At 46.3% G+C, this 26,979-nt stretch overlaps 1 protein-coding gene across 3 annotated transcripts in view; it reads right to left on the reverse strand.

Moving 5' to 3' along the window:
* Positions 1 to 15,242: 15,242 nt before the first annotated feature.
* Positions 15,243 to 26,979, reverse strand: part of NTN4 (netrin 4) — a 48,341-nt gene continuing 36,604 nt past the window's right edge. For all 3 annotated transcript variants that reach the window (XM_057387121.1, XM_057387113.1, XM_057387105.1), the window contains 5 exons: positions 24,462 to 24,678; positions 23,667 to 23,779; positions 22,445 to 22,513; positions 20,527 to 20,697; positions 15,243 to 16,992 (listed from right to left, as the gene is read on the reverse strand). In XM_057387121.1, coding sequence (XP_057243104.1) covers positions 16,856 to 16,992; positions 20,527 to 20,697; positions 22,445 to 22,513; positions 23,667 to 23,779; positions 24,462 to 24,678 — 707 coding nt within the window. In that variant the 3' untranslated portion in view covers positions 15,243 to 16,855. The remainder of the gene's footprint in view (positions 16,993 to 20,526; positions 20,698 to 22,444; positions 22,514 to 23,666; positions 23,780 to 24,461; positions 24,679 to 26,979) is intronic.

Genomic DNA, 26,979 nt, shown 5'->3' on the forward strand with positions numbered 1-26,979 from the left:
CATTAGCACAGGAGGAATATTTCTACTGCAAGGACAAGTGTAGAAAGGATGAAGTCCTTTCAGCCAGTCCTAATGCCGGCTCTTTGGCTACCCATACACTGAGATGGCTCTYTTTCCCTGAGGAATTACTGGAATGGTAAGAAAGGGACTGAATTTTCCATTGTGCTACTCTCTCTGGTCTGATGGGGTCCTGAGCACCTTCACAGGTGATTGAAGGCACAGGGCTGGAGGTCCAGGCTCTGCAATTTCTCCCACTCCTTAAAGGAAAGCAACGTGCTTTCCTGAGGGGAGGGCTGTCATAGCATAAAGGAGTCCAGGCTGTGGCAGGGAGGTCAGGMCAAGCGAGAGAAAAGGTCTCTCATGTTTGGTGTCAGCAATTTGGGACCTCCAGTATCCCACTCGAGTTCTGTATCCCCTAGAAACTTCCCTAAGGTGAGCCCATAGTGTTGTGGAGCTGCCTGGAGGATGCATGGTGCCAAACCCAGGGATTTCACTCTCTCACATAGGGTCTGTGAGTCCACCAAGGGACAGACCAGGTGACTCCACCAGCCATGGCAGGAACAGTGTTAGGGGACAACAAGGGAGGGAGGGGACAATGGCCATTAAACRCCTGGGGAGCCGGACTGGGAAGGAGGCCAGGAGGACTAAAGAAGCTTGGAGGAGAAGGGTGAGTGATGGCCAGGACCTGAGGGAGAAGAAGTGGGGGCATCTGGAGAGGAGAAAAATTCTGATGTGGCTGCAAGGGCTGGGAGGGCTCTGGGAAAAGTGGGGTGTACAAAACACAGTGCCCCAGTTGACTGTGGACAAGACTGGGATGATACCTTGAGAGGAATGGAGATGCATGTGAGGGGCAAAATCATATTTCGCAGCATATGGGATGCAGTGTTGGGGTGGTGTAATCTTTCCTCACCCTCTCCTTATTTTTTTTTTTTCCCAAGAAACATGTCAGCCATCACCTGGGTGGATKCATGCTTGTATGAATGGATGGATACATAATTGACAAGGGGTGACTGTTTCATCTTCTTCCAGATTACCCCCAGACAATTATATTCCAACTGACCATGTTCAAACCAGATGGGTTTTCAAGTCTGAAAATTTGTCACGGATTCTCTCTTCCTTTTAACATCATCTCAGTAACTATAAAGAGAATGTGGATGAAGCACTCTCTATTTATATGAACATGGGGGATGTGGCACATTAGTTGTGTGCCTTTGGGCTTCATATCTGGCAAGGATCCCGCCATTGTCAGTACACAACCACATCTCCAGCTTTAGCACTCTCCCAGAATAGTGTTCTCCCCCCAAATTAATAGAACCTAGGCAAAGGGATTTAAGGAGCAGCAAGCAAGTGATAGGAGGACAAGGCTTAGCATGAARGCTTAGTTTATTTTGTTTAGCATAGACCCTTAATTTTAGCCACCACAAATATAATAAGGCCTTTTCTTTATCTATGCAGCTGTGGGGCAGAAAGGGCAGAGGAGCTTAAAAGACTTATTCATGCAAGCAGGACTGCTGTGCTAAGTTCTCTATTTACACACTGTGAATGCACTTCATTCACATTAATGCAATGTAGAGGAAAATGGATGCAAATTCAGTGTCTCCATCTCGATGGAAGTACAGAGACTGACAGTGCAAACACAGGCCAGTAATATAGGTTTTTTCCCTTCCACTAAGTAAAAAACTCACCTAAACACAAGGGCTGAAAGTGTTTTCTAAGTCACCCTGTCTTGGGTTGCTGTTGTGCCAATCCTGTATTCCTATATTCTATCAGCTTGTATGCCCAAAAGGTKTCTGTGCCTTTAAATTTGATCCGGAAGAAGGGGCAGGGGCGGGCTGTTTAAAAGCCAGGGCTGCTGCRCAGCTGGGGGCTTCTGGACCTCAGCATTGGTGCTGCGGGAGTCCCTGCTCACTACGTGCAGTAGAGTTACATTGTTGCAGTTTAGCTAGCTCGGGTTTGCTAGTTTGGGCAAACAATTTTCTGAGGACTGCCACCCCCTCTGCAGCTGCTGTGATTTTGCTTCTGGAGCAATTTGGTGGCTGCTGGGGACAAGCAGCGCCACTCTGTCTTGTCCTGGACTCCGGAAGAAGCCAAGCTGGTGACAGAAAAACACACCAAGCCCTCTGTTTCATCCACAGTGAGGAAAGGACTATAATTGTTTTTTTCCACTGTTGCCCACGCGCCACACGGACCTTTTCTTTTTTTCTTTTGTTTCTTTTTTTCCCGGGGACGGGAGCYGCCATCTTTTCTCCACACCACGTGGCCAAGCAGTTTGTAGGGGGAGTGAGCGGCRCGTGTTCCTGAGTTTTAAATATCTAACAGTTACTTTTTATGTGTCCTATGGGCACTGTGTTTTGTTAATAATCTACTTTTTTTTCTCTTCATTTTTGCCCGAACATATACTTCATATTGGTGAGAAAACATTATCAAATTTTTCACTTCAGAGGAAACATTTACTCTGTAACGTTTTTCTCTGAAAACATTGTCTCAAACCAAGACAAATTTGGCACCCAACGTGTGGGGCTTGTTGTTTGGCACAACATCAACCCAAGACACACCACAAAAAGAACAAATTTGCTCATGTTCTGAGGCTCAGGGACTGCTATAAAAATTCTCCATCATCTTTCTGTCCGTTMTATTTAAAGCAGAATGGTTTTCCAGCCAAGGGAAAAATAGTTGAGACATTATTAGCATTTTTCAAGAATTCCTGCTCCCAGTCTCTTGCTTGTGCCAGGCAAATTGGTTTTGCTGAACTTCGGCACAGTTTAAGCAGATTATTTCCAGGTGTCACAGGCATACTTTTGGGCTGTAGGGTGGTGAAACACACTGGTGGTACAAGCATTGAAAAAAGGGGAAAACATAAATCATCTTTGTAAGGTGCCTTTCTGAAGTTGTTTTGCTCTACCCATGCACCTTTCTCCAACTGATACCTGGGGTTTTAAAATAAGAAGAATTAAAAAATCAAGGCCAAAATAGCTGCTTTGCCTCCAGAAGCCTGTGGCAGAGCTGGAGGAGAAGTGTTGCAGGTCACGGTGCCACCTATTCTTGCTATATTCTGTATGGATTCTCGAGCCAGGGCTCTGTGCAGCACCTCAGATGCCATGGTGGGAGGACAGAGCAATAAAGCCTTTTCTGCTTCTTTCTTTTCTGCTTCCTGTCCAACACCAGCACTCCTTTCTCCAGCTCCACTGCAGACAAAAACACACTATTAATGGCCCGTCAATCCTAGTGGGTGATGATTCCCAAAATAACACCTTGTACCATCCCTCCCCACCTGGAGCAGGATTATTTGCCAGCTCTACTCAACATAAGGACTAACCTGCAGCATGGGAAACCCTATTTAAAGAGATACTTTTTTAGCTGTTTCTTTTCACAGCCAAAGTTTCTGGAGAAAGGCCAAGAGTAATTGTCAGTCATCTCTGAACTGCTGGGCAATTCAGCTGTGGGAGAAGCTGCACAGGTAAGGGAGTCAGGGTGGCAGAGGATCAGTTTTATCTGGCTCACAGATTTACAGTCAGTCTTTCCAGGAACACAATCTTAACTACTCTGGTCCAGAAAGTGCATTTCTTTGCTCAGCCATTGTTGCTTTGCAGCTCATTTTCTGATCTCTGTCCTGGCTTTAATATTAAAAAAAAAAAAAAAAAAAAAAAAAAAAAAAAAAAAAAGATGTGTGCCAGGAAGTCACTGCTGGAAAGCTGCAGCCTTCCTTCTTGTCTCTCCAGGACTACCAAGGCTCCAGAGACCAGAACATGTGCTTTTCCTACTGCACTAAACATTCTGAATGTATGTTAAAAATGTTAATACGTTATTGAAGGGTCTGGAATTTTTCCTTCAGGTGTGACGCCTTTAGGACATTTGTGCTTCACACATGATTGCAGGTAAGGGCTTGTTATTCTGGCAGAAACATGCACTTAATGAAAAGTTCTTCTCTGTTCTATTATAGTCAATAAGAGAGCTCAACAGCCACTCAGCTTTAACATAAATGACATTTTCCTCAAAAGTTTTGCTCTGGAGTCATGAGGGCTGAGTCATGAGGTTCATCTTTCCTTGAGGAAAGCCCTAAATAGGTGCAAACACTCCAGGACTGGACTGACTGCTGTGTGTGCCTGGTAAAGAAGCCAGGAGATGTGCAGTGAGCAAGGAGGTGATGACAGCAGCAGGAAAGAGCCCAGGAAAGAGGGGGAGAGGGCACTGGGGAGCACCAGGAATAAGACCTCTGGAAATAGTAAGGGATGTGGGGGCAAGGCACAAGATTTAGCCCTCTCTCCAACAGTGTACCAACATCAGTTCACATTTAGCCTGGTCCTTGTTAGAGCTGCAAAGCCACAGTGCCACAGTTCAAAGCAACAAGGGGGCTCCCCAGGCTCCCTGGGCACAGGAAGGCCAGGTGTCCTATGAGTGGTGAGTGTGACACTTCCTCCCCAGGGGTCTGGCAGGGAACCTTACATCCCAGACACAGCCTGCAGGGATCCAGTCAGTCCCTGTGGCCCAGAAGGACTGTGGGCTGCTTCACACCTGAAAAGGTTGGTGCTTGTGCTTGGAGAAGCTTCTTACTGCTCTCAACAGCTTTGTAGAAGTTGRCTATAAGTCGACTGCTAAGGTAATACCCCAGGGAAGTGTCCACTTCGGGGTGGACTTTGGGTTTCCTTTCCGGCTAGCTTTGCCATCAGTTGTGGTGTGGCTATTTCATTCTGATTGCATATTACTGGTTAAAATAGTCCCACACTGTCTCATCTTTATCCTGAAGCCTCAAAGAGCCAGCAGGCTCGGCTCTCAGGAAGGTGCTGATCAATACCTGTGGATAATGGCTGAAGTTCTGCTGCATGCTTGAATCAACTTCACATTTCATTTGGGTTTCTCAATTCAGATTTAACTTCAGGCAATTTGAAGATGTGAAGGTAGCAAAGGGCACATTCCCAGGTAGCTGCACTCAACATGTAGGCACAGGCTTTCTTGCCAGATGTTGGCAGGGTCTTATTGTGTATCCATAGGCAGTGTCCTGAGGGACAATCAGGGCCTCAGAGCTCATAAGAAAGGTTCCACTTGCAAGGAGGTATATCCATATGGCTTTGCAGAAGGGAGGGATTTTGGTGGGGGAATCACTGGGCTGAGCTGATGATTTCTGAGCCATGCTGTATGCCTCAGACTTCACTGAGCTGGCTGGAACATGTGTTGTCCTCTCCCACTGCTGTCCCACCACCTTGCAGGACCGTGCCCGTATTTTGACTCCTGAACGCATGGCCTCAGCCTGGCCGGGCACTGATCCCAGCCTCTCCAGCAAGCAGAGCGTGTTGTTCCGCCTATCTGCTCGCAGCTTTTGCCTTTCTTCTGTCCTCCTGCTATTCTATCGCTACCATAAAATGCAGTTCTGACCTTTTTGTCCTCAGCAAGCTATTCATTTAAAATACAAATGTTGTCCTCAAACAGCAGTCATTAATATGAGGCAGCAAATTCTTTTCTTTGTTCTTTATTGTTGATTTCCCTCCATTGGGAACTGGGTGGTAAGGAACTGCATAGCTGCAGGATCAGCTTGCTAATTGCATACTTTCAAATACTAATTTGAAGGGGTTTGTTTGGTTAAAAAGCAAAAAAGAAACAAGCCAGGGGGTGATAAAAAATGCCAAGGCTATAAACTCCACAGAATCTCTCTGGCCTGGAATTTTTATTAATTCTTTAAATGTAAATTGCAGGCCCATGGCTGCACATCCATGCCTCCCACGGAGTGCCAGGTAGTGCGGTGCAATTTGCCCTGCAGACCTTGGGTGCAGCTATCAACCCGAGGAACTGAGCTCTGCCCTCGGCTGCCCGGAGCCAGGCCGGCGGGTGCCAGCCAGGAGCCGTTCCAATACGGACATTGCTCCCAGCTGGCGCCTGGCTGGCTGTGGGCAGGAGCCAGCCTCTGGCCCAAGTGGGGTCAGACACTGGTGGGGTTAAAACATTTCTGTGTTTATGGATGTTTGGAGTGCTATCAAGTCAGCCTTGTGTCTGTGATGGACTAAGGGAAGAGGTAAAAAAAGGCACTCATCAAGGAGTGACACTTAACTAAACCAAGAGGTATAACTGAAAAAATATAAGTTTTTGAGCACCTGTGCTTAGACTGCTGCTCAGAGATTCCCCTACATGCATCCCCATATCTGCCAAAGAAAGCTCTTACTCAGCATGAAGAGCAAGCTTTCCATGTTTTGTAATGTGACTGGATGATTTGTACTGGAAAATGAAACAAGACTTACAGATACTCAGCTCTTTCTTTTTATGCCATGCTTGATGTCTTCCTATAGATTCTTCCTTGCCACCAACTAATGTTTGCCATTTCTCTTTTTAAAAGGATATTTTTGGATGCTCTCTTCTAAGAAGCTCACAATGCCCATGCATGGTACTCATGCACAGTGGGGCCGTTGCTGCCTGCAGCAACCAGATCTGTTCCATTTGGTCATTATTGTGACTTCATCTCCTTTCCTGTCTCTGTTTTCTGCAGTCCTTTGTTTAGAGAAACTCCCCGTGCTCACTCTCAGCACCAGCACTACACTTGCACCCAAGAACCATGGCAGCCAGCAGCCCCTGCTGCCTGCAGGGATGTTCCGCCAGAACAGCTGCTGCCCATGTAAGGGTGCCCTGAAATGTGTGCTGAACTACTGTGAACATGGGAGAAAACCAGCACTAAGGACCCCCTGTGCTGCTACTGCGTGAAGGATGTGACAGAAGCCAGTGCCAGGAGGGACCTTCCCAGGGCAGTGAGGGCTGGAGGGACAGGCACAGTGCAGGGATCTGCGATTTGCTGTCACTCTGAGCACAGTGGTCAATGTATCAGCAGTGAAAGATACTGGAGGGCTGCAAGGCTGTGAAGGTGAGGGAGGCAAAGCTAAGGAAAATTTTTATTAACTGTGTTATTTTGTGTCTGTTTGCTCAGAATGGTAGCTATCTCTGTTYACTTTCTTGTCACATAATGTGATACAGAGCTAAAATGGATTTTACTGTGTACTGCTTGCATAAAAAACAAATCCTTTCCATTATCTACTACAATAAGTCATTGTTATTATTTCCTGCTTTGCTTAATAAAGTTATCATGGATGCATGGCAGCATCAAGGGAAAAAAAGCATGTGGAGGCACCAGCTCTCTCAAAAATATCTTGTGCTTCATTGATGACAAAAGGTCAGAATCATTGGCCAAGTCCCACAGCTCAAGTGGATTTGCAGTGGAAAGCCCGTAGCTGCAGGCTTGAGCAGTAACAAAACCAATGTCTAATTATAACACATGCAAATGTTGTGTTGGCTGGGAACTGATACTTGAAGATTGTTTCTCRGTTTCTAAAGGGCAAAACAGTGGATCCCTTAGCAGGAATCTCAATTTTTTTTTGTTTTGTGATGCTTAATATGATTTACCAATTGTCCATTTCCTTAACGTAAGAGCAAGGATGAGTCTGTAACCTTTATGTCTTATTATTATTACAATAGTGTTTGATCAATGAGTGTCAGGGAGAGAATTGCTGTGGAAGTCAGTGCTTAGCAGCTTGGGTCCTTAGGATAAATCTGCTTGGTTGTAGTGAGTGAGATCTGTAGCACCTCTGGTTTGCAATGGGTGACCCTTGCTGGGTGTCAGACTTCAGTGAGAGATCCCCCCGCCTCACGCCAAAAAGCCTGTGGTGGGCTCCAAAGCCTCGCTTCATGCTTTCATGTGTGCTGTAAAACCTTTGGGCTGGAAGGGACCTAAATGGTCATMTCGTTCTAAGTACAGGGACACCTCTCACTACATCATGTTGCTCCAAGCACCATCCAACCTGGCCTTGGACMCTTCCAAGGATGGGAAGGTGGGTGGATTCAAACCATGGAGTTTGAAGCGSCATTATATTACTGGTTGTCAGCAGGTTCATTCCACAAGCTGTCACCACCAGGCTGTGAGCTAGCACACGCGTTCCCAAGGAGCTGGTGTCCTGGTTTTAYTYGGTCCAATTTTTGGTGGTAGGGGGATAGGACCAAGAAACCACAAAGATGGCTCCTKTGACAAAGTTCTAGAAGCTTTCTCCTTCTTCTCCAGCAAAAGGAGCCCTACCCCCTGTGTTTTAGAGCCAATCCATTGTGGCTCTGAGGTTGATGGACAGGCTGCTCATCAGGCCTAGGCMAATTACACAGGCTAGTTACACCTCTGTGATGATGTATTGTCGTGTACTTAAGAAGAATTCAAAACAAGATAGGGGCAGCTGCCATGTAGTTTATAGGTTGTTAGTATTTAGTTTTAGTATCATGCACTGGGGAAAAACAGAGCAGGAGGGTGAGGAGATGTGAAAAAAGAGATGGAGACCCAAGATCACAGTAAGGAGAAGATAGGTGCTGTTGCTGTGGTGCTTGAACATGGAGAAAACAAGCTGTTCTCGAAAGGACTATTTCTTCAATGGGAGACCTGTATAGAAAAGAGAGCGACCTTGCTCTGAGGARAAAAAAACCTGGCCTTTGAGCACTAGACTGAACTGATCAGAAGCCAAAAAAGGGGCAAGAGGCTTGCCCCGCCCTGCCCCTCACATCTGAAGTCAGTTGATGATAAGAAGAAATTGTGTTCTGTGGGGAGGGAAGAGGTGACCCCGTCGCACGTTGGGTGCCAAAATCTGTCTTGGTTTGAAAGACAGGTSTTTACCAGTGAAGGCAGGGACCCCCCTTAGAGTGGTGGATATGACCCCCCTTCCCTCCGAATTATTATAGCTTTGAAAATCACGGGCTTTCAGGCAAGAATATAGGTAAAAAGGAATAAGTTTTTACTAATATGTATAATAAGGTGAAACAAGTAACAATAACGATAGCAACAACTAGCCCAGTCACAAACCCAGTGACAGCCTYACACAGAGATAGCCCCTCCCATTTGGTGCAACACAGTTCTAGTTGGCAGGGGCGCTATTGGCTCCCGGCTGGGCAGGGCACAGGGGCAGAAGATCACAGTGCAGCAAACAGGAACCAACAAGTGGAGATGCTGGGCTGCTGCCTGCTGGGAGGGAGCTTGCCTGCTCTTTTCTGCAGAGTCCAGCATCTCTGCTCATTGGTTCCTGTTTGCTGCACTGTGATCTTCTGCCCCTGTGCCTTGCCTGGGACCCCTGAGATTCCAGCTGCAATGGTTGAGTTCTGCTGCATCCCATCTGCAGCTGYGGGATTCTGCTCATCTCTTTGCTCATCTGCCCATTCTGGGGTTTCTTGCTGTCCAGAGATGCACCGAGATCGGTGTTTCTGCTGTGAGTTTGCAGAGGAACTCTTTTCTCTGTCCACCTCTGCCGGTTTGTGYCCACCATTGGCCACGCGGGAGATCTGAACCAGCYGGGACCCGCGCTACAGTGTCCCTTGCAGCCKCCGGGGAATCATCGCACCCGCCCTGCCCCATGCTGCTCCCGAGTAATGCCAGGGAAGGAAAACAAAATCTTCCAAAGAAGACAAAAGGGACAACACTTCTCCCCCAAACTCTGGTTTCCCTGGTGCCCTCAGACACTGCAGACTTTGGGGAGAAAACTTCTTTGAGAGCACTTAGTATAACCCAGCACCAACTTGAAGGGGGGGAATTGGAAAGACATGTATCTCCATAGACAACAGATAATTAAAATTCAAATGTTTCTTTGGTTTAATGAAGAAACATTCATACCATAACAGAAATTATGCTGAAATATTTCTTCATCAGCAAAGCAATAGGCTTTTTTTTACTAAAATTCACACAGGAAAAACCTTCTTTAACATAACATGAAAGTATATTCCTTGCATCCTCAGGTGAGAAAAATTTGGAAATTACCCATGTAAGTTTATTTTTCAGGATGCCTTCAGATAAGCTGTTCCTCAGAATAAGATGCGCTACTAACTCACACTGCAGTAAAAATAACAGTGCAGGAATTGTAACATGAAGCAAGGAGTTATCACAATTGTGGATTCAAGTTTGAAGCTGGCATCCAGCTGGCAGAGACTAGATGGCTATTAAATATGTCAACAGCCCCAGATGAATGCCAGGATAGCCCTTGTGAACAGGAACTCCTGATGGTGTTTTTCCTTGTACCCTTCCTATTTTAGTTCTTCTTGATTTCTCTCTATTTTSGATGTTACATAGAGGATAAAAAAAGACTCTGCTAGAGAAATCAGAGTCCTGGAAAGAAAAGAATGAGTATGCCAGCTGGTCACCCCTCCTTTGCTCCTGGCTAGTATAAGTGCAATGTATTTGATTTTTTTTCAGGCCACAGAGGATTTAAGTGACAGGTGTGGTATGGCCTCAGTGTATGTCATCATCTGCTGGGTATTCAAAGATTTCTAAGGATTTAAGCTTGCCTGTTGTTTGAAGAATGAGCAGTGATTTCTGTTCTGTGGCATGTGTTATGTTTCCCTGAGGGTGGAAAGGGAGACTGGAATTTAAAGTGAACCTCATTTATTTAGTTTTTCCCTGTACGAAAGCAGGGAGTTTTCCAAAGCTGACTGGAGTGCAGTCATTTGTGGAGAACAACCCRTGGCTGCTACCTGGGTTATGCCGGCATGTAACAATACCTGTCTGCCCCATGAATGTTAGAGAAGGCTGTCATAAATCTTGAAGGTCAGGCAATAAGGTTAATGGGAATTGCAGAGAGCAGGACTTTGTCAGCTTTGTAATAGTGCTGTGGGTGGAAAAAATTCTCATGGTTTCCTTCTTTAGGCAACCCACCTACCGATGCTCAGTAGGTGAGCATCGTGCTTTTTGCTCAGAAGAATTCAGTTGTTACTGCTTTTAATGTGCTCAGGAGTCACCAGCACGGAGCAWAGGCAAGGGAGCAGAGCCCACTCAGTCTGCGGCAGAAGACCCACGGATCGTCTCTTCTTGCCTGTCGGTGCCAAAGCTCTTTGCAATGATGGCTGTATTTTGTCATTTGCAATAATGCTTTGTCATTTTAGAGGTGACCGGGGCGCAGCGGGGGCCCGGCCTCTTCCCTTTTCTGCCTTGTCCAGCTGATRGTATCAGCCAGAGGTGGGGCGTCCTGTTTATGTCCCGGAGCAGGACGGGGAGTGCTGGCCCGTCCCACCGGCACCGCCACTGTCCCTGTCCCCGGAGGGCTGCCGCCGGGGCTGCTCCTCGGAGCGCCAAGGCCGGCTGTTTGTCCGAGCCGCGGTACATTGTATTTACAGTGACTTTCGGGGTTTCTGCCGATCACCCGCCGCGACCGGGGAAATATTTTTATTCCCCCTCTGCCGCATAACTTGGCTCCTGTTTTCTTGTTGTTGTTTTTTTCCTCCTGCCTTTGTAGATGTTGGCTGCGGCCGGGGCCAAGTCAYGGGGCAGGATGTGCTGCTTCTGCGGAGGTACAGAAATGCGAATAAACGCCATCGCTTTCGGGAACTCCTCCGGGCACTGGAAGGTGATAATCTTTACCGCAGAGCTGCCAGCCTGGCTCCTGGCACAGTCTGCATCACTTCATTGCCTCCGGACCCCCTGGCCTGGGGGCTGTCCAGGGGCAGTGTCTTTCCCAAAACGTCTGTGTCAGAGGTGCTTGGTGGCACAGACAGGGATTGCTCGCACCGCAGAGTGGCTCTGGGCACTTTTATTTTGCGCACACAGTTCCACGTGAGCATTTTCAACCCCCTGCGGTGATCGCAGGCTGCATGTGTTGCCATGCCCAGGTTCAGGCTTCCTTGAATCCGCCTCCCTGTTCCAGTCGCACCAGCAGCTCTGGGGGCCTTTTCAAGACCTGCTTTGCCAGTCAAGAAACAGCCTCTTGTTGAAAGAGGCTGATCAGGTCCAGGCAGCCGTGCGTGCCTGGGGCGAATGTTGAAGCTTCCCATCTCCTGTGACTGGGGTCCCTTGTCCCTGGATGTGCCCAGAGCTGCAGAGGTGGCAGTGTCCCTCCCTGCTTGGACCTCTGTTGTTTAACTTCGCTGCCCCTATTTAGCATGGGTTTAATCCCCTGCTCCTATGCCAAGAGCATCTTGGTGATGCTCCTCACGCCACAGAAGTTCCTGTGCATCTTCCTGCCCCCTCACACTCCCCTGTGGGGCAGTTGGGCAGCTCTGATGACTCCTCAGGGTGCTCCTGAGTCTCTTCTGCAACTCAGGGGGCATCAAGGCATCCCAACCTGACTGCCATCTGCCACATCATCTCAAGTTAGGTGAGGTGAAACCCTAGTCCTTTTTGTGTACCTGAAATAATGTTTTCTGATCTCCTGCAGGTGCTGCTCAGGTAAAGCCCAAGCAGAGGTTATGCAGCAGATTTGACCACACAGAGGCTTCACAAATGCTTGAGGTCCAGACATGAGTTGCATGTGATACACATCAAGGGAAGCTTCGATGAAGAGCAGAGACAGAGAGCAAACATGTTTTTTGCAGGTATGCTTCTTGAGGTTATGGTGTGAGAAATATCTCCTACTGATCCAGGCAGAGATCTTGTCTGTGAATCTGCAACAGGAAATGCAGTGAGGAAAGACTTTTCCTGCCAAGTTAGTACCAGCCTAATGGATGGCTGTTTGGTTTTGTTATTTTTCCCCTGTTTCTGTACCTCAGCATGTGTCCTGAGCCTGGAGCTGGGCTGCATTTTGCGCCTGCTAGAAGGGGTGCTTATCTATGTCCACAGCAAGTCAATTTAGAGAAATTTCACTAATGTTTGCTTTAGGAAGCAACTTCATTCTTCTCAGCAATTTTCATACAGATCTGAGGGCCTTTTGCCAGCCCTGATTTCCAGATGGCTTAAAAACATGTCCTGTGCTACATAGGTATTTTATTTCTATGTGTAAGTTTGACATAAGAAGTCAAAGAAAGAAATGCTGTCAGTATGAGCAACCTGCCTGGTCAGGGAGAGCCCAGAGACGTGAGCAGAGAAAGCACCATCTGGGAAATGAAGCAATGAGCACCTTCATCCATGCCCACAGCACCCTAGACCTTTCAGCAGCATCACAAACTTATTTTACATATCTTTTACATCTGAGAAAGAGTCAGGTAGTGCTTGGAGGTACCTTCAACTGCATATTGCATCRTAACAAAGCTTGGGCGTGATGACATTTTTCTGGGCTACAAGCATCCATGGGGTTTGTGTACTCATGAGTGCATCACACCAGTGATACATCACATGTACAGGCAACCCAGCATTATTTTTGCTCCAAAGGACCCCTAAGAGTGATGGAGATGTGAGGAGCTGAGCTAGTCACAGAGTGTGGCTCTCCCAATGCCTGCTGCAGCACACTGGTCATGCTAACATTTTCAATATGCCAACAAGTTTCCCATATATAGTGTATTTCCCAGCCTTTGAGCYTTGCAGAGGCATCATTGCCTTCCCTTGAAGCAATAAAAGTTATTCATGAAGTTTCTATGCTGAACTGTGGGAAAAGGGAGGCAAGAAGCTGTGRCCCCTGGGTAAGAGCATGCTTTGGAAACTGTCATCAAAAATTCAACACATCAGCTCAGAAGGCCCACAGACGGTTGATCCCCTCCAGCCTTATCAGAGAGCTCCAGTGGATGCTGAGGCAGCAGCCACCGGACATTTTTGAGATGTTTATTCTATCCTGTGTTGATATTGAAGTCAATACAATAACTAAAAATAAAGATTAAAAAAAAAAAATACACTGCAGCTATTTGTTCCCGAGTTGTTATGTTTACCCATACCAGCCCAGCTTTCCATTTAGGCAGTCCTCTAGTCCCAGATGTTCAGTAATTTTCAGCAACATGGTCATATCCCAGAAGATTCAGCCTGCTGGAGCAACTATACGAAACATGCCTGTAATTTTCCACTGTCATGGGAAGATTGCATTCCTCATGGGTGAGCAATTACTGACTGGACAGGCCCTGTGCACATGCAGGCAGCACAGCCCTGAGTCCTCTCCAGACTCTCAGCCTGGCAGAAGGGCACAGCACTTCTGCAGCCCAACAGGGCTTGGTCTGGGATGAGGCAGCTCCCATCAGTAGCACATCCTAGGAGAGGGGGGCCGTGCTTGCTGGGGATCCATGGCCAGCTGGGGCTGCAGGGATGGATGTGGCTGGGGCTGCAGGTGGCTTCTCCACTGTCCCTCCTTGCACTCACAGCCTGTAGGCATAGTTAGTGTCTGTTGAGGTGATACAAAGAGGAAAATGGTCTTCAACAGAATAAAAGCAGATGTTTCAGCTAAGCACTTCTTGTTTCCTGAGGAATGGCAGAGGTACCCATGACAGAGGCCCTGCGCAGCTGAGGAGGCTCACTCTGCTTGCAGCTGCTGGTGAGCAGGGTATGTAAAGCCACCTCTCGGAGGATGTGGGGTGTCTCTGAGTACAGCCTCCTCCAAAAGAACCCAGCTTAAGATTAGCAAAATCCAATGGACAGATCTGTGTGGCCGATTGTGCTTTCTTCCACAGGTAGCAGTGGTGGCAGAGGACAGTGGAGAATGCTTGACTCACACAGCAGTGTGTGTTTGGTTCAGTGCCTGGTCCTGACAATGTTTATGGCACAGGATTTGCCTTGGAGAGTGCAAGGCRGCTTTGAAAACTAGTTGAGCCAGGTGTTCCCTTCTCCAAAGGGTGCCAAAGCATCTGCTGAGAGCTCATGTGCCAGCGAGTGGAGTGCTTAYGTCCACAAGAGAGAGTGAAAGGGATGTCTTGTGAGTGCCTTGGAGGAATACAGGTTTGGATCATATGTTGCTGTGCTGGAGGGCGTGCACTGGTGGCAGCTGGTTTCAACACACCTGGCTTTGCCTCTTCCAGCCCAAGCACACCTTACCACTCAGTTTTAAAACAAAGCAGAGCTACTGGAGGCTGTTTGTGTCTGATTGCCTCCATAGGAGAGCTGTTCCTGCGCTGTCCTCCACCAGGGAGATGGGTGCTGCCTCAGCAGGGTGCCTGGCAGTCACTCATTAACCGCCCACCCAGGGAGCTGCTGACCACACTGCCGATTATGTCTTAACCCCCGGCCACTAATTTCTGATGCTTGACTTCACTCTGCAGTGTTTTTATAGCACTTGTTTACCACAGCCTTTTCTTTCCCCTTAGTAGTTTCAAATGTATGGAACAAACCTTATTTCTGCCATTTGTGACATGCTTCTCATAAGTGCCTGCTCTGCAGCTCAGCCTTCAGGCTTGTGTGGAGGCAAGGATCTGGCCAGCTTATAAACCTCCCAAAACAAGAGTTGAAATGAGATTTTTGTGAGCCATCCATGCTACTTCAGTTTTTACCAGGGGTTGAATTTTACCCCCCTCCCAACCAGAGAGAGAAATATCCCTCATTGCAGCTTCCCCTCACCCAGTGCAATATTTACTGTGCTCTCTTTTTTGATGCCTGCAGTGCAGGCATGAAGACCCTACTGCCATTGGTATAAGTGGTCACAGAGAAGAAATCATATTATATTTATTATTTATTACATACATGAGATACARAAACAAATTACCAAAATAGTATCTTTTTTTGTGAGTCCACAGGACCTTGAAAGAAAAATACATACATAAAGTGGATTGGTAGACTTGTGACTTTTCTGATGTTGTATGTCTTCTTTCCCTTCACACTCACGAACAAAATACACTCTATGCAATGTGGTTTAAAGATACTTAACAGAAAAGATACATTTTAGTGCTGAAAACTGCAGTAAACTGTGCTATATTTCATACAGGTGTTAATGAGGAAGTATAATGGCTGTATATATTGCAAACAATAACAAAGAAGAAAACAAATAAAATGTTCAGTTTTAAATACTAATATAAAAATAAAATAAACTCCAGGCCCACCATGAATCGCAGGGTTGTGATATGTGAATGCAAGTCCTTTCCATTCTCTGCATCCACTCCTTTTCCTGCAGYCAGAGTTTTTCTCCTCTGGCAATTGCATTTTAATCTCAAAGTCTCTTCTTCTCACTCTGTTTGCAAAGTCTTGCTGGAGTCCTGCCCACGAGGTCCAAGTGCTGGTCTGAAGCTGGGACTTCAGTGCAAATACTTTATCTTTCAGATTGCATCCTCAGATATTCTGAGTGGCCAGTGCCAGGCTGGCCATTCCCTTTATACTGTTAATGCCGTCCAGTTGCGGGGGGTCTTCAGGAGTGCTTCTGTTTCAGGGAGTTTTTTTCACACGCCACCTTCAAACTCTTCTTTCCCCAAYACAATTAGACTTCCCGCACCATGAAGTGCCAGGTAGTAAAGTGCTTTATACAATGAAATATTTAYATTAGGGCTAGGTTCATTTTTTAACACTGCAAGGACAAAAGCTCAGAGCCGCTGCACCCCCTGCAGCTAGCTCTTCCCTGCAGCCGTGCAGTGGGTGGAGAGCTGGCCTCTGTCCTGCATCATACCTGTGCCAAGGCAGAGGGATTAATTCACTCCAGCATGAGTCCGTCCTCAACAGCATCAGCAGAGAATCTAGCCCTTGAAACCTTCAGCAGGGCAAACAGGTTAAGAGCAAGTGGCACCCAATTCTCTTTGATGGTTGCCATGTCCTGACCTGTAAGGGGGTGTTTCTAACAAGTGGGTGTCATTGCCACGCTGGTGCCAGCCCCTACCCACCACTGTGGCCATTGCCTTCCCCACAGCATCCTCTGGGAGCCTCTGGAAGTCACTCAGGATCCACGCTAGTGGCACTGGCAGTGTTTTGCGTCTCAGTGGTAGCTCTTCCAGGGTGGCAATTTAATCTCAGGTGATCAGTGGCTTCATGGGAGTTCCTCCAACACTGCACTGGAGCAAGACAAGCATCCACCGCCCTTCCTTTTGTTTCCCTCAACGYAACGATGAGCAGGGCTCAGGTGAACCCCTGATAAGGAAGCTATAGGCAAGTGAAAGCACATTGGCCAGAAAGGGTTAAATCAGACAGCTCAACAACTCTGAAAGCCTCACTACATGTTTTGGCACTATTTTCTTACATTCCAGTTTTCAWGCTAGAGGTCTTCTCTCTGTGGAGGTTGTTGCATTTTGTGCATAAAGAAATGCCCTAGGTAGTTGCACACCTCTAGTTGCAGTCTCTTTTCAAAATCTCCAAGATCTTTCTTCCAAGTGACGACTTCCACTGATGGACAAAACTTTTCATGTTGACAATGAGTCTGCCCGTTCGGACGTCCTCGTGTCCTGCCACAAGATACTCCAAGCCTGCAAACCAGCAAAGCAGTCAGGGRCTGCACAGTACCATGCTTAAGAGGCCTATTGAGCTGCACAGTCAGCCTGGATAYCTAGTCACATGTAAAAAAGCACTTACACAAAGAAATATTTATACCTATTGACTCTCTCATATATCTATATATCTATAGCTCTATCTGTATCTATGGAAAAATGACCCCTCTGGCTACCTGTCAGTGAGATGCAGTACACAAAATGTGACTTGGTTAGCTTCTAAATATAAATGAAAGSTGAACTCTGGGGGCTGCACTGGAAGTTTTTATACCTCTTTTGGGAACTGCTATTAAATTCATTTGGCAGCCATCTGCCTCACTACTCCCTGAATAAATCTGGGTCTGGAAATGAGTTCAGCAAATTCCAGGAATGGAGCAGTGCAGGATAGTCTAGTGCAGGATAGTCTTTCTMGGAGTGGCCAATGGCCCTTTGGAGGCAAAGGCCTGCCAGACCCCAATGAAATGCAACACTAAATGTGCTGGCTCAAGTACCCTAGAAGAGCCTGGAGGAGTGGCAGTCATGCTGAAGAGAACTGCTAATTTCTGCGGCTGCCAGATGTTGTAGAGACATGACAGCAGGGGCTGGAGCTCRTCCCTGCAGTGCCCTGCTGAAGTGCTTGACTCAGGCATCCAGGTCTGGACTTGACTTTCAGGACATGACTTAAAGAGTGCTTGGAACCAGGTTTTGGCGTGAAGTAGCTAAAGAAACACTGCCACAGATCCAAACAGTCTAAATGGGCCACAGATGTGCCATAAGTGGGGATAACAAGGAGGATAATACTTTCCATGGCAGGAGGAGCTCCCTGCCGGGGTTAGCATCTACTGGAGCACATTTAGGGTATAGCCAGCATTAGACCCCTCGTGTACCCACTCCTTCTGGCACCAGTCTCAGGAGCACCACGTGCTGATGCAAACCAGGAACAGGAGATGGGCTCCCTCAGTGCTCTCAGTCACCCCGCTCCATCCTGGCCACAAGGAGTCCGATTGTGTTGTCTTGGGTTTTCATTTTGCAGCCCAGAATAAAGGGTGGGTGCCTCCAAGTTAAAGGTCAAGCACGCTTTTCATTATTTCAATACAATTTGCTTCCTATTTTATCTGAGTTTTTGGGCATGCACATCCACTCCTCTGCCAAGTAAACACAGGATATATGTGTGGCAGCGTCACCCTTCACAAGACATTAATTTTGGCCAAGTCAAATCTTGCTATCATAAACATCACTTTTCAAGGGTTCCTAAATTCATTTCCCTGGAGAGATAAAKGTGGTATGCACACTCAGAGGCAAGCAAATATTGCCATAGTTGCTGACTGTGTAGGGCTTTCTAGATTTTCAACCTAATGCTTCAGAACTGTAAAATTAAAATGAGTCAAATAACCGAGATGCCACAAGTTAGGACTTGAGGCTGTGCATTTTGCTCCGGCAGGCTGCTCTCTGCCTCTSTGTGCCTGTGCTAGGCACAGCCATGGAAGGGCTCATGTTCCCTTGCAAATGGCTGAGGCCTTTAMATCTTTCAGCTCAGTGTCCCCCCCAGAAGTAGAATCTGCCTCTCTGGGTGTGTGTGGAGCAGAAGGCATGCAAAGATGGTGGAAGGATTCCCCTTGTAGGAACTGAAGTACATTTTTCATATGAAAATAGCCCACAGATTTGATAAATGCTTGGAGTTTTCTTGTCAGACCCTTTAAGAGCCTAGTCTCCTTTTGGTATCCCTTTACCTCTGTAAAACAGAATAAAACCACATCTGTCTTACTTTTCGTGTATCTTTGATCTCCGCTATGTTTTTGGAGATGTGATTTCCATTATAGCTGTATGTCAGAAAACTGTTTTATGTCAGCTTAACTTTTCATCCAGATGTTTTTGGTTTATTCACCTGTAGGTCATAAGCTCTTACTGTGACAGAGGATTGAATCTGCTAATATTGTATTGCAAGCCACTCAGAAATGAATGTGGTAGCTAAAGAAAACAGTGAATTAAAAAAAAAATCTGGGATTCTTTTTTTTTCCTCTTTGACATTATTGAATTCTAAAGATTCACTCAACAGATGTTTTTCAAGTTTCCTATTAGCACCAAACTTCACAACTTCTTTTCAACATGAAGGCTGAGACTAATTTATACTCATGGGACCAGCAGCTGCTTTTCAAAACAATACCAAGCTTTGCAGAGTAAATCATGAGAGCTGGCAAGRAAGTAACATGGGAGTAACACCTGATGTGTCAGACACCTGGACTACCACTAAAGAAAGTTGCATCTCCACCCTTCTGCTGTTGTCTAAGAGACCTCCACTGATTCTGTGATTAATGCTGTCTTTTCATCTGTAGGGGAAAATCAGTGAAGCTCCTCTGAAGTTAATGGAGTGGCAAAGCTGGGTGTCAGGTGCGGGGCTGCCCTGCAGGCACAGTTTTGGACAGCTTCCACTGCATTCCTTCAGGTTCCTATTAAAGCAGCTGCATGTGGGCTTTCTTGCTTGTGTTTCCATTCCATACGGAAAAATAAAACAGCTATATCTATTGGATTATAGATTTACAGTGTTCCAGCAATATCCAAAGTCTTACWGCACTTAAACAGTAGAGCCCTACCTAATGCTGCTGATTCATCTGACCTTTGCACCTGACAAGGCTTCCTTGCGACAGCTGTGCTATCATGGCAGCTTGCCTTCAAAACCAGACAGTCACCCCTGTGGACAGGAGAGAAGACTGCAGACACCTCAACAGTGAATAACCCTTCTGCACGATCTGGCCTCACAGGCAGCCCTACCCTCTAGTTCCTAGTGCTGCACTCAGAATCTGAGTCAATGCTTTGATTGCCCATTTCCCAGTAGTGTATCGGACTTACGGAAAGAAATCCCTTTATCTGAATTAGTTCCTAACTGCTCATATATCTTTGAGTTGTAAAGAAAGGTGTGTCAGCTGGAGCTTAGTTTTGCTCTGTGGAAGAAACCCCTGAATCTGCATGTCCTTGTCCATACTGGAGACTGCACACACTGTTTAGCCACCACTGGTTATACTTCATTTCAGTGAAAGAAGATGGAAAAAACTGTGGAGCTCTCCTCTCACTGTATAAGAAAATTTCTTCCAAATCTTGTAGATGTAAATTCATGTTACTCCTAAAGAGAAATCTTCCCTTGAGTTTAGATTATAACTTCAGTACAGTATCAAGATGGAGATKTAAATGTGTTTTTATGGATTCAAATTAGCTTTAGCTTTGAAAGATATATCATGCAATTGTAGAGCAATGTGCACCTCCCTCCTTCTGGGAGCAGAGACTGGTAAAACTGGAAGACTGTTGCCATGCTACATAAAGAGAATAATATTTTTCAAAGACCATAGGATGAACCAAGTTTTTCTCAATGAAATTTCAATTTGATGTAGATTGCTATAGGAATCCAAGTGATATAACAGCAAGCAATTTTTAATCAGCACTGGGCTACAATCTCAGCTCATTGGGATGATGGAGTAGAGGGGTGGGAATGAAACCTGTGTGTATGTAGTGGGGATGTACTGGTCAGGGAGTCAAACCTACCAGGATTCAGGATAGGACAAGTGCAGCCTCTGTTAGTCCAGGATTCAGGGTAGAGTGTCCTCTTGCCCCGGAGGATCTTCAGCTTTGTAGATTTCAAGACTTTCTTGATCTTCACACCGACTTCTGCATGGGAGCCTTTGTCATGAGCTGACAAGATCTTTGTCTTTATCACTGGGAAGACAAGAATTCAAAACTGTTTGCAGTGCTCTTTTTTCCTGGTCTCATGAGGGTATCTGGGTGAAACAGTGAGGAGAATTGTTTCCTTACAGTGGAGTTAGCCCAGTGCTCCTTGCTGGTGAGCCCAGCATCAGTGCAGCTGCCGCAAAGCAGCATCCCCATCCCCACGGGCAGAAATGCTCCATGTTTTTTGGCCATGGCTACTGGAACTGTCATGAGGGCAGCAGCAGAGGTACAATGACCTGATTTTCACAGCTTTTGAGGGTTCCATTTTCTCCAGAGCTCAGCAAACTTTTCGGTCTCCTTATCACTTCAGAAAATTAACTGGATTTAGGGATGGACCTGGAGGCTTTGATGGCCTCAGGCCAGGCAGCCCAGGCAGCAGGCAGGGGTGTGAAGACCTACCCTCATCCCACTCAGGTGCCAGTCCTCTTGCTTTGCAGAACTGCCAAATCTAAACTCAGTGGAGGGGAGTGAGACATTGGTGGGGACTGGGGCAAATAATGGAGTATTTTGAGCTCTCTCATACCCACAGGTATGCTCCCACCACCTGGCATTCCACTGCTGAGCCTCTGCATGGTGGAGGCTCAGGGCTCAGTTTCTCCACCCAACCTATCCTGGTGGAGATATATCCATAGGTATTCCCAAATGGTGGTGCTTTATTCAGCATTCACATGGGGAAGCTCAGGGCAGYCTCTCACAGTGTGGCCTCCTGGAGCTCATGATGAGCCCCGTAATTCATCTATCTCTCTAGTTTAGCTGACACCTTCACATGTTGGGTGATGAAAGGGGTGGAAGCCTGAGTGCACTTTAGATAAGATTTATGAACTTGGAGGTTATGTGACCTTTTTTTTTTTTTTTCAATTTCTTATCTTTTACAAGATTAAACACAATTACTGTCGTGGCTGGAAAGCAAAGCAGAACAGAATCAAWTTTTTTCTTAATATCACTAAGCCAGGGCTACATTTCAACAACTGGCAGCCTCTTGAACTCCCCTTCATRGGTTGCTCTGCAGCCTGCAGAGATATTGGGTTGTCTTTCTGTGCATTTTCAACTTCACTGTGAGACAAAACAGGTGCAAGAGACCCCTGCAAGAAATACCTTGTGAAGGAAGGGAGTGCTGCAGAGAGCATTCCTTGCTCTGCTACACTGTGAAGGAGGCAGTTCACCGGCATGCACCAGGGAGGTCTTGGGAAACAAAGTGCCTCTTCTCATTCATTTAAATCCAAGAGACACACAGACAATATACATGACCCCATTGCAACATTGTCTATTGACAGGGGGAAGTTCCCAGTAGCTGATGGAATTGTTTTGTCCATGGAGTGCTRATCACTGTCCCTCCTTATGTTTGGTATCATTCAGATATAGTGATTTCTAGACCGTGACTGGGGCACCTCATCTRTGGACAGCATTTCAGTGACCCATTTTTGGTAACAGTGCTTTACAGTCTGTCTTGGATCTAGATCACCTCCCAGGGACACTTCTAGCTCTCGTCCTTCCATGATTTTTGTACAACGGTGTTTTGATAGCAAGACAGATGGGTAACAGAACAAGATGCTTCACCCACCTTGACTTGGAACCATGATACCTGTACAKTTTGATCAAAGATCTGCCTTTGGACTAAGGATCCCATGTGTTTGCCAGGATGGAGTGGTGCGCACACAGCACCTCTCATTCTTTATATACACTTTTGCACTGCCTTGCAGCACCTCCCTTTACAGCCCCCTCACCCATGACTCACCATAGGTGTACTTCATCCCACAGAAGACCTTCGGATTCCCTAAAACTTGCTCTTTACATTCGCATTTACCTGGGGAAAAACAAAGAAGCAAATGGCTGTGGATTGTGTTTCAAAGACAGGAGCATTTACAGGCAGAGCCCAGGAACTGCCACAGGTTTTTCAAGTGGTCCACGAGCCTCACGCAAAAAAAAGAAGTTTGCAACTACTTTCAGATTGAGAGTGAATACAGAATCTTAGTCCAAGGGCAATTACTCCTTGTTTACAATTACAAGAGAAGGGAAACAAAGGCCTTATTATTTTGCCTTGGGATGCAAATAACATGCGTATCTTTCCCTGTGGTATTTTCCACACCATAATGTACCAGACAAAATTTTAAAAGGAAATGTTGCAGAGGCTAAGGCAGATTAATGACTTCCGTGATCTTAGAACAAAGAATAACATGATATACTTATTTATGTTCAAAATGAAGTCACCCAGACAAATGGTGGAGCTTTCCCCTCAATTAACTCAATTATTGTATCTTCGAGATGTTATCAAGCCACTCTCTGGAAATGGAGGAAATGATGCTTGCCTGCTTGCATGCAGCAGTTGCGAGGAAGGACAGCTTGAGGCTGCACCATGGAGTCAGCCTGTAATGCACCAACTTCACACAGCACCCACCTCCCCCAGGCTGGGAACGCAGGAGGGAAATAACTTCCCCAGCTGAAGCTCAAATGCTAGACCATCTCAAATTGCATCATGAGCTGCAACCAAGACCAAAATTGTTGTGGGTATCAGGGAAATAAATTCTGAGTTAGAAATCCCCTAACTACTCACTAGTGAAGTGGCAAACCCCMCCCTCTGAAGAGAGTTGCTGGTTTGTCCAGTTTTAGGGAATATAAGCATGCCTTTAAAACATGATAATCAAGTAAAATATGAGGGTATTCAGCCTTGAAATTCAGAGCTGGAACATCAGATTCATGCCTTCCAAGAGCTAAATGCTGGATGCAGGAATTCAGCATGGTGCACCTGTCTAATGGGCTTGTACATCCTTGCATTGCTGGGATGAGCCATAAGGCTCCTCTGGCTCTTGGAGGGGAGGAGATGGTCACAAGAACGTTCTTCTACATGTTAGTGGGGCAATGTCCATTTCTCCCTGCAATTGCCAGGATGCTAACTACAAGCCAGGGCAGAAGACTAAATCTTCTGGGCAGGTGAAACACACGTAAAGCCGCAGTCCTACCAGAATGCCGGAGTGCTGAGAAGCCCTGCTCATCTTCCCAGCTCCAGGTGGGCTCACTCTCATTGAGAACTGCCTGGAAAGGAGGTGCTTCATTGTGCCAGGTCACATCTGAGCTGTTGAGGGGAAAGGGAGATGATCAGCCTTCCTGTGGGAGCCAGCAGAAAGCAGGGCCACTACCAACCCATCTTCCAGGCACAACATRACTGCGTGTCTTGGCAATGGTAAATGCAAGAGGCAGGACAGGTTGAGTATTGTCAGAGAGTATCATGAATCCATTTTGGGTTTRAAATATGTTATAGGGATTTATGTGCCATAAATATCTTCAGTCTGGTAAAAAAAGCAACATTTCAGATTTGGAAAGTGGGCTATTATTAAAATGTGCCATCTTCTAAAAGTCAGAGCTTGATTCCAAACCCAACACAGTCAACATAAGCTGTGTTACAGCTGAAATATTAAGCCTTTGGTCTCCTCTCACTCAAATGTCCCTGAGGTCAACATTTGCTTGTGAAGAGGAAACAACCGTGAAGTTTAGGGAAAATGCCTGATACATTAACACCAGCACTGAGAGCAGAAAGTCCAACACTGCTGGTGCCCTGCCACGGTGTGCCAGGTGCCCAGGGGAACCACAGCCTTAGCTCCCACTCTACCCCCACTTGGCCATACCAAAACCCTAAGTATTTTACATAAGGGATACTTTCCAGCCGGCTTGCCACGTGTAAATAGTGTCTTCCCTGGAACAGAGATCACAGAGGTACGGTGAGGCTGGGAGGGGGTAGCCAAGACCCCCGAACTCACCTGCTGCTGTGGCAGTCACCGGTGTGGGGGTCACAGCTGCGTGCACAGTCACAGGGGCGGCAGCCATAGGCACCGAAGCCCCAGTACCCAGGGAGGCAGTGGTCACAGCGAGGCCCTGCCACGCCGGGCTTGCAGGGGCAGTCACCAGTGCTGGGGTCACAGAAGGTGCGGGGGCCCAGGGGGAGCACGGCTGATCCCACGGGGTGACAAGAACAAGCTGCAGGGGAGGAACACCGTGAGAGACAGAGAATCTGCAGCACAAAGGTGCAGGAGATGCCTGTGAAACCACCTTTCTGCCTGGGGATACCTCTGGGGTTTCTGGGCCTTTGTTTCCCTGCCCCACATAAAACTGAGCAGTCTCCCATTGGAATCTGTATAATTTTAATTGTTGTGAGCTATTTTAATTARACAACCAATCCTGGTGTCATGTTATGCTTTGCCAAACAGGCCTTTATTACTGTCCTTGAAGCGTCTGGACTCTAATCTGGACAAATACCCAGGGATGCCATCTGCCTCACTGTGATGTTTAAGCAGCTGCGGGTGCTTCATTGCAAAAATGAATCAGAGCATAACTGCTTTTTAAAGTAATAACAACTGTCTTGCATCTAGGACGTTAAAAACCCCACTCAGAACAGTAATTTTAAATTAAGTGGAGGCTGAGCAAAAAGTACCACTCTGTCTAATTTTAAAGCCATCATTTAAAAACATTAGAAAAGAGGAATGATGAAACTGACAGCTCAGAGATGTGCTTTTGCATATTGTCCAGGACACGGGTTTGCAGAATATGTCAGAAATGCCAGATGATCTCTTTCCTCCCTGACAGCCCCTTGCATCAGAACAATGCACTAGAAGTGTAYTGGGATCCTCAGAAAGGACACCCTAAAATAGGCAGTGTGAAGTTTTCCTTACCTACTCATTAGGGGTTTTTTTTTTGCATAAATGTAATTTATGTGTGTTACAAGACTACTTTCCCCCAAAGATGTCAATATTTTCAAAGAACAGAAATACAGTTATCAAAGGCAAACCTCTGACCATCTGGCCAGGTCAGCAGGCAATGTGGTGACCCCCAGCACCTATAGCTGGGTGACTTGTTCTCTTCTCACCTCAGGCTTTGGTTCTCTGAGTAGGAAATGGTACAGTCAGCCTTATGCATTATGGCAAAAAAATCTCTGCTGAAAGACCTTTGCCCAAAGCTTCATTTACATACAAATTTGGTTGCTGGAGAAAATTTTCTCTGTAGGGAATATTTTCACTAAATTTTAATACCTAAAATTTTTCTACTTTGCAGCTGTGAAGGCAACAGAGCCAGAAAGCCACTACAGGCAACACAACCTTTCTTTCTCTTAAAATACTTATTGCTGTACACATACATTTAGTTTTGTTCTGACATTTTTGTGGTTTCAGGAATCTGACGTACCTGTAGTATAGTTTCAAAATATTAAAGGATAGACTAATATTGGCAGTTAACTTTGAGGTGACTATAATTCCAACATCTTTGCCAAAGTAATCCCCAAATTTTCCCCACCCTTTCCATTCCCAAACAAATATAATTATATAAAATTTAAAGATTAGAAAGTCTCTCCACAAACTGCATAAGTAGCTGCAGGCTGTGAACTCTGGTGCCTTTAATAGCATAGTTTTCAACATCGTGCATTGAGACTTGCATAYCTTTCTCCTGAAGTCTGTGAAGTGTTTTACACCTGATACTGTCCTGGTTTTACTTGGTCCAATTTTTGGTGGTGGGGGGATGGGACCAAGAAACCACAGAGATGGCTCCTGTGACAAAGTTCTAGAAGCTTTCTCCTTCTTCTCCAGCAAAAGGAGCCCTATCCCCTGTGTTTTAGAGCCAATCCATTGTGGCTCTGAGGTTGATGGACAGGCTGCTCATCAGGCCTGGGCCAATTGCACAGTCTAGTTACACCTCTGTGATGACGTATGGTCTTGTACTTAAGAAGAATTCAAAACAAGAYAGGGGTGGCYGCCATGTAGTCTTTAGGTYGTTAGTATGATGCATTGAGGAAAAACAGAGCAGGAGGGTGAGGACATGTAAGAAAAAAATGGAGACCCAAGCTCACAGTAAGGAGAAGACAGGTACTGTTGTGCTGTGCTGTGGTTCTCGAACATGGAGAAAAAAAGCTGTTCTCGAAAGGACTAYTTCTTCAATGAGAGACCTGTATAGAAAAGAGAGCGACCTTGCTCTGAGAAAAACCTGGCCTTTAAGGACTAGACTGAACTGATCAGAAGCCTAAAAAAAGGGGGAAGAGGCTTGGCTCCCCTTCACGTCTGAAGCGAGTTGAMGCTTAGAAGAAATTGTGTTCTGTGGGGAGGGAAGAGGTGCCCCCACCCCACGTCTGAAGTAAGTGGATGCTTAGTAGAAGCTGAATTCGACTGGGAGATTTGTGATAGTGGCCTTACACTGCCGAAACAACGCAGTTTGGCCTTGGAGAACATTCTTTCCTTTCTCTTACAAGGTAAAGAAAAGAATCCCTTGCCGTTATACACTGACTGTTTCTTGGGA

Source organism: Malurus melanocephalus, unplaced genomic scaffold (genome assembly GCF_030028575.1).
Source record: "Malurus melanocephalus ecotype Western Australia unplaced genomic scaffold, MMel_1.1 scaffold_17, whole genome shotgun sequence".
NCBI classification, from domain to species: domain Eukaryota; kingdom Metazoa; phylum Chordata; class Aves; order Passeriformes; family Maluridae; genus Malurus; species Malurus melanocephalus.